The 7,994-nt window shown below is 32.2% G+C and overlaps 1 protein-coding gene across 1 annotated transcript; it reads left to right on the top strand.

Annotated features, from left to right (window-relative positions):
- Positions 1-1,674: 1,674 nt before the first annotated feature.
- LOC122596122 lies at positions 1,675-7,360 on the top strand. The gene is made up of 16 exons (XM_043768643.1): positions 1,675-1,891; positions 2,979-3,073; positions 3,299-3,400; positions 3,916-3,951; positions 4,103-4,213; positions 4,379-4,462; positions 4,557-4,675; positions 4,784-4,885; positions 4,988-5,104; positions 5,204-5,269; positions 5,359-5,425; positions 5,584-5,637; positions 6,293-6,382; positions 6,484-6,510; positions 6,611-6,637; positions 7,041-7,360. Exons 2-16 carry the CDS (start codon positions 3,014-3,016, stop codon positions 7,182-7,184), a joined length of 1,206 nt encoding a protein of 401 aa, XP_043624578.1. The 5' UTR covers positions 1,675-1,891; positions 2,979-3,013; the 3' UTR covers positions 7,185-7,360.
- Positions 7,361-7,994: the final 634 nt, after the last annotated feature.

Genomic DNA, 7,994 nt, shown 5'->3' with positions numbered 1-7,994 from the left:
TATTGAATTATTAAAGTTAGTAACCGTATCAAAAGTTTTTTAAAAAATAATCTTTGGCGGCCGATTTAATATATATTAATTGTTTTGGACGAAATATGAGTATATTAGTATACTAAACGAAAAAACGGTGGTGGCCCGGGCCCCCACGAGCCCCTAAAGAGAACCGCCCCTGTACATGAGGTAATATATTAAGATTTGTTTGTGTTAATTTACGAGAAAAAAATAAAAATAAACAAGCTTTAAACATGAAATACCCTAATTGATTAGCAACACATAATGTCTTATTATCTTGAATATGTCATTCAGGTTCAGAACTCACTCTTTATATGTGTGAGTTTGAGGAGGAAGATATTTATGGTATATTCAAAAATAAAGAAAAAAGTTAACTAAAATTTAGACAGAATTATTAAATTAATTATAATTTAAATAAACTTGATGTAATCGTTTACATCACAGCTAACTACTAGAGTCATAGGTAAACTAGGATGTCGACTATATTGATGAATACTATCTTTTATCATTTAGTCAAGTTGATCTTCATTTGATTTTCAATTCTTTTATCATCTTTTAATTTTTCCAATGTTTATTTATAGGTAACTCCTCGAAATCCTCTTGATTCGTTTACTTGATTAATCTTCTACTTTATCACACAAGCAAACACATATTTGTATTTGCATTTCTTGTCCATAATAATAATTTTCTATTATATATGAGTTAGGTTAAATATATTTAAACATAGTACATATGGACTCTTCTTTCCCTTATATGAGAAAATATAGTTCAAAATTAAATTTTGAACCATTTACGAAATGAAGTTGATTAAAAATATGTAAAAAGCTAAAAACTCTAGTTATATCCGCCATCTTCTTTTAAATGGGATAACGGAGTTGTTAGATGATTTGAAAATCAATAATGACATCTAAAACAGTCAGTGTGCAGGTCTCAAGTCTAACCCGTAAACGTTACGTACATATGCTTGATTTGTTTGACACTAATATGATTTGGTGATTACAAAATCATACAATTTTTGATGTGATTTTAGCTTGTTAAATAAATTTACAAAAATATATATGATACTTTCAAATAAATTATGTTTTGGTAGATGAATGCTAACAAACATAAAACATTTTTATAAGTCTAAAATACTAGTTTTTGATATAATTATTTTACATCAAATGTGATGTATAACTCTAATATATGAATTGATACTTATGATAAGTTTATTACTTCTCATTACGTTATAATTTTCATCATGCGTAACATAAAATTGAAAGTACGAGATATAATAAATGAACTAGAAATGAAAATAAAGCATACAAAATTGGGGAGGGGGACCAAAGTGAAAATTACATCAAGAACTCTCGTCGTCGGGGGTTCCACTTCCACGAAAATACATATAAAAAGTTAAAACAATGTTTGTAATTGTTTTTTTTTTTTTTTAATATATACATAAAAAAGATAACGTTTTATTTCTCTTAAATTTTTTTAAAAAATGTTTATACAAAATAAATCCGCGGAAAAATATCCGAAAAAAACAACCCCCAAAATCTAATTTGGCCGTGCAACGTGGAATGTCCATGGCATGCCCCGACATTTCTATCTCTCTCTCTCCCTATAAAAACTCCCTTTCATGCTCTCTTTAAAAAATCTTATATCTCTCTCTCTCTATATATATATATATCCTGTATCTATATCTATTTTGTATTCGTATATATATACAAACACGACACACATATATATAGAGAGAGAAAGGGACGCAGTTAAGTTAGCAAACACAGTCGCCGTAAAATCCGGTTCTTATCGCCGGCGAGTTCACGCCAGCTGCTGCTGCTGTTTCTCAGATTACCAGTTTTATTTCTACTTTACTAATACTGGCGAATCTATCTCACAGGTCGGTGATGTTTCTTTTTTCTTTCATTTATTATTATTATTATTATTATATATATATATAAATATTCTCATTCTTGTAGTATTCAATTCAGTAATTATTAATTAATAACAACTTAAAATAATTAGTATTAGATTGTGTCAAATTACAGTCTGAGATCTATATTAATATATGTTATAATAATACTATAATATTATAATAAGTATAATAGTAAAGTAATATTTTTGTCCAGTAATTTTTGCTTGAGATTTGAAATGTTGAATTGCATGTGTGTTTGCTTTACTTGATCAAGTTTTAAACTTTTTTTTTTGTTTTTTTTGTTTTTGCCTCTCAAATGATGTTATTTCAGTTTCAACTATGTATGCATATATAGATATAGATATAGATGTAGATACATACACATAGTGACAATAATATGTATTTTTATGTGTCTGCCTGTGAAGTCACAAGCAGAACGAACCGAGAAAAGGCGTCCAGGGAGGCCTATGAAGACCGGCTCCAAGTCTTTAGCACACATGCGTCGAATCTTTTCGATTAGCCCAGTAGATCATCTTTCGTTTCTTTGTTGTTTCTTAAAGATTAGCTGAGTATGACTGATTCGTTTATTTATTTTCGTCCTAAAAATTGTATTGCGTAAATGAATAAATCGATATCAAAGTATGCCGAAAACTCTCTTTGTTCTTGTGGAGACGGACGTTGTTATAAATTTTAATTTGTATCTAGATATTTGGAAATGAGTAAAGTTGAAGGCTTGCACGCAAATTCATCCAGTTGTTAAAAAGCTTATTGCTTACAGCAACAACCAACAACCAACACAGCCTACTCTTGTTTTGTTTTTACACCTATTTATATTATTATTATTTATTATCATAGGTAAGCTGTTGATACCTAAGTTTTTGTTTTCTTTTTCACCCTTGATAAATGGTTCATCGATTCATTCATCATACTGTCGGAAATATTTTAAAGTTAGTTCTATATGTATTGATTGATTTCTATTGAACTTGTTGTTTTCAACTAATAACTACAAATTATTGTATTGGTTGGTCTTTTCTCCGAAAGTATTTTGTTGATCGATTTAATGGTGATGCAGTTTGGCATGAGAACATATAGAGACAAGTTTTGTCGATGAGAGAATCCAAAGAATGGAGGAATCTATTGAGGCAAAGACAAGTCTTTTTTGATACGGTAGCCGCTTTTTTTTTTTTTTTTGGCGAAAGGGTCTAATATATTATATCTTTAAAAAGAAATGTACAAAGTATAAGAACAGAGCAGTCATGTTAGACATTTCCAATTACTGCAAAAACCTATACCCAGTAGCGCTTATATCTGTTGAATTTCATTTTGTCTGTAAATAATCACGGTTGAGATTGGTAAAGGGGTTCTTATGATGCGCTGGTTTTGTTTATGCAGGGAAGTTGCAGATTAGGGATGAAACCTTTTCTAGGATTCATTTGTACCATAATGTTATACATTGTATATAGAACGACTAATTATCAGTATTTGCAGACTGAGGTATGATTCTGGCCATGGCTTTAATATTAAAATTGCATTTAAATTGTTAGATCAAGTATTCATGCATCCTGCATGGTTTGATATGTATAAATATAACCCCTATATGTATATATATAGACCATATATGTTGATAGTTACCTTATTCAACTGTGTTGTCTAAGCATTATCAATCATTTCTTCATATGTGTGGCATTGGCATTTAAACATTGCTTCGGGTGTCAAGAATTAAAATAGGTTGTAGCTGCATTATTGTTTCCAAATATTAGTTGAGTACGGCGAAGACCGTCTTCGTGATGTCAATTGTGGTGTGAAATAAAAATATGTTATTCAATAATGTGGCTTCATGTTTTACATGTGACTCCATTTCTCTTTCATAGATAATGATAATCTGTTTTTGCTAGTACCAACTTGTTGAATCGCCGTTAAGTTCATATAAATTAAGATGCTTTTAAACTTCCAATTTCTTTTTGTCTTGGGTTTACTAATAGCTATCTTCTTTTAATACGTCTCTTCAGCTGGACTCAAAGTTATATCGGTTCTACACGTCAAAGGTACAGCCTTAAATTCACCCATATCTGTTTAAAAAAGTGACCCTTTGGTTTTTGTATAATTATTCTCTTGCCCTGGGGAAACTTGATAGCGTCCATTTTCGCATTTCGTTGGGCGTAAGTTATTAATTTTGTTTCTCAATTTCATCTTTAGGAATCTGTGGTAGCTTCCACAAGCTTAAAGGGTTTACCTCGCGGTATCATTGAAGATAAGTCTGACTTGGAATTAAAACCATTATGGTCAACTAGTAGCTCGCAGTCAAAGGTTACGCTCTTGCGGTATCTTTTCTATTGTATCAATTTCTATATTTTCAACTGCCAGTAAGACAGCTATTATTAATGATACATATATCTTCAGAACTCGCTATGTTCTCCGCAAAGCACTCTCTTTTGTCTACGGGTCGTATGGCTTATACTTACTTGATTGCAGGCTAATGATTCCACCACGCATAACTTGTTGGCAATTCCTGTGGGTCTGAAACAGAAGCGTAATGTTAATACTATTGTTCAAAAGGTATAGTGATATACTTAATTTCTGATATCACATCTCTCTGTACAAATTGATTTTTCGTTCTGTGAATGACAGTAGCCAACATTTTTAATTTCAGTTTCTTCAAGAAAATTTCACGATTATTTTGTTCCATTACGATGGAAAAATGGACGGCTGGCGAGATCTTGAGTGGAGCAACAAAGCCATACATATTGTAGCTCAGAACCAAACAAAATGGTAGGGTGCTCACAAGGATTTCAGGAATCTGTATGCTAGTATTATCTTTATGTTTCATATGCATTAGGGTATTTATAGTATAATTATTAAAACTTCACATTATTTCAGGTGGTTTGCAAAAAGGTTTCTTCAACCAGCTTCTGTGTCCATTTACGATTATATATTTCTCTGGGATGAAGACCTGGGAGTACAGCATTTTAATCCCAGAAGGTGCAGTTATCTTTGTTCTCTATATCTCTTGTGTCTGGAGATTCTTATTGAGGTTGCTATCAATCCTAAACTTATTGATATGGCATGTTAACTTTTATGCAGATACTTAGATATTGTTAAAGCAGAAGGATTAGAGATATCTCAGCCGGCTTTAGATCCAAATTCCACTGGTATACATCATCGAATCACAGTACGCAAGAGAACAAGCAAGTTTCATAGGTGGCCCATGACTGAATTTGTTGATCCAGCTAATAAATAATTAATTGGAAATTATTGGATATTTGATTGCTGATGCCATAACTTCTTGTTACCATACAGGAGAGTATATGATAGCAGAGGCAGTGTGAAATGTTCAGATGCTAGTGACGGGCCACCATGTGCTGGGTAAGTTTCCATAGATAAATTAGCTACTAGAAGGGATGTTATAGTATACTTGAGTTGAACAAGTTGGTATATGGTTGTTGCAATTGCAGATTTGTAGAAGGAATGGCTCCAGTTTTTTCCAGGGCTGCATGGCATTGTGCTTGGCATCTTATTCAGGTAAAGTTTAGTTTGTTAAATAACAAGTCTTTTAAGAAGAAAGGATGTTGAAGATCTATTACAAAGGCGCAAGTGTATATACCACATATGAACATAGTTTATCTGCCACATGTATCTCTTTCAAGTTAAAAGGCCTTACCATATTGTTTTACTTTCAGAATGACCTTGTTCATGGATGGGGAATGGACATTAAACTAGGGTATTGTGCACAGGTGAGTTTTATAAGTCCAACCAAAAATTTCTGAACTTTCTATGCGTGTTTGTATTCCTTTCTTAATAGGTACTGTTGAAGTTCAGTAGATATACTCTTAGGATCATGCTCTAAAACACCCCTTCTTTTGATTGTTATGTAGTTCACTGAAATAATTTTACATTAGGCACCCTTTCTGACTAGTTCTGTTGTTTGCCCTTCAAATTTGCAATGTTTAACTAGACAGAGTTGAAGTCAACTGTTTAACTCTTTCTAAAGAAACTAATTTAGTTGTATCGTTTTATTTGTCAATTTTGTAATGCTCAAAAATTTGATATGTTTCGTTTACTCGAGATACTCTATATTAGGATTTTGCTCTAAAACGCCCCTTCTCTTGATTGTTATGTCGTTCCCTAAAATAATCTACATTAGGTACCCCCTCTGACTAATTTTGTTCTTCAAATTTGCAATGTTTAATTAGACAGAGTTGAAGTCAACTGTTTGACTCTTTGTCAAGCAACTAATTTAGTAGCATCGTTATATTTGTCATTTTTGTACTACGCAAAAATTTCATACAAGAATAGATGTTTTATTTTTCTTAGTACCAACAATGACTTTATACGTTTAATTTTACCTGAACGTTACTTTGTGCTCTAAATTGATCATTGCATTTTCAGGGGGACCGTTCCAAAAAGGTGGGAATTGTAGACCGTGAGTATGTTGTTCATCAGGGAATACAATCATTAGGGGGACCCTCTGCTAAAAAGGTTTGTTCTTTTGATTTGATGCCATTTATGGACATTATCTCGCCCTATGAAATTTGCGACTGTTCAGATGGTTAATCAAACTATAATGCTTTTTCTTGCAGACTCTGAATGATTCAGAATTGAAAAAGGTATCATTTCATTGCAGTTTCTTTAGTTTATTTTGTATGCTACACTGCATGCCCATCAGTTCATATTATACTAATGTTCCTGTTTTTTTTCCCCCTTCAGAAACATACATTGGATCTGCGCTCTGAGGTAAACAAATTTCCCTGTACTGTATATCTTAATTCTAATTTGAGCCTGCTTATTTCTGTGCCAGAAAGGACTTTAAAATTTGTAACTCTACACAATATTATACTTATATTTACTGAATCACTAGCTTCCATCATCAGTTATGCAATGGTGTAATTTTTAGTGCATATCCTGAAGTTTCTTTTTAGTGTTTTTGTATGTGTTATTTTAGTGCTTTCCGATGGAAAATTGTGTTGGTACTGCATACCATGTTGAATCTAAGGTCTATCACAGCATCTTTAATGATAGTTATGGCTTATGGCGTATAGAAATATTTTTTCATTTATCTTCTTTGTATATAGATTCTGGTCAGGAATGATATATCATTTACATATAAATAATTATTTTAATGATTATCTTGATGCAGATTAGGAGGCAATCGACTATGGAGCTCAAAATGTTCAAACAACGGTGGGAAAAGGCTGCAAAGGAGGACAGAAATTGGGTGGATCCTTATTTCAGAAGAAAAAGAAGACGTAAGCAAAGACCGATTGAAAGTCTTGACACATGAGTTTTGACCGTGCAAATTTAAATTCATTTTAGCGTAGTTGAGTATAGTGACGGTTTATAAAGTTTTTTTTCTCTCTTTAAAGTGGCTTGTAATTTAGTTTTTTTTAGAGGCCCATTTGACCTCGGGTTTATATTTAATTTGTTTGAACTTTTACGATTTTTCATGTTCGGTTTTAATAATCGGTCCAGCATACCATTTCCCTTTGTCTTTATGACTTACGAGTGGACTCAAGAGCCTCATAACCAAAGATATGTAACACTTGATGTAAAATACCAATCAAAAACTTTTACGTGGCCAACTCATATAGTTGTCATGTATACATTTTTACCTTATGTGTTCAATTTAGCGAGATGCTTATATAAAATGTTTAAAATTTTTTGATGCATACACGCAATAGAAAAAGTTACAAAGTTATTTACATTCTGTGATACTAAACCCTTCCTTGTATTATGTTTGATTGGGATACTAAACCCTTCCTTGTATTATGTTTGATTGGGATCACTTATTACAAGTATTATGTTTGATTGGGATCACTGATTACAAGTTAACCATTTGAACCGCTTTATTTGAAAATGAAGTATAGTGCGACAGCCAAGTTTTACCAAAACAATAGCAAGGAGGAAGTCTACTCTTATTGGGAGGAAGTCTACTCTTATTGAGAGTGATTCTTTATAGCTATCCAAGAGTGATCTAGATGGTAATACGGAATTTGATTATCCTACTGGGTATGGTGGTATTACACAAACATTGCCCGGACCATTTTTGTTGAAGGACTCTTCAACTGAATGTGAGTAATGATAACCCACATAT

Source organism: Erigeron canadensis, chromosome 4 (genome assembly GCF_010389155.1).
Source record: "Erigeron canadensis isolate Cc75 chromosome 4, C_canadensis_v1, whole genome shotgun sequence".
Lineage (NCBI taxonomy): Eukaryota > Viridiplantae > Streptophyta > Magnoliopsida > Asterales > Asteraceae > Erigeron > Erigeron canadensis.
Note: the sequence above shows the minus strand (reverse complement) of the source record. Positions and strands in the feature narration are given on the sequence as shown.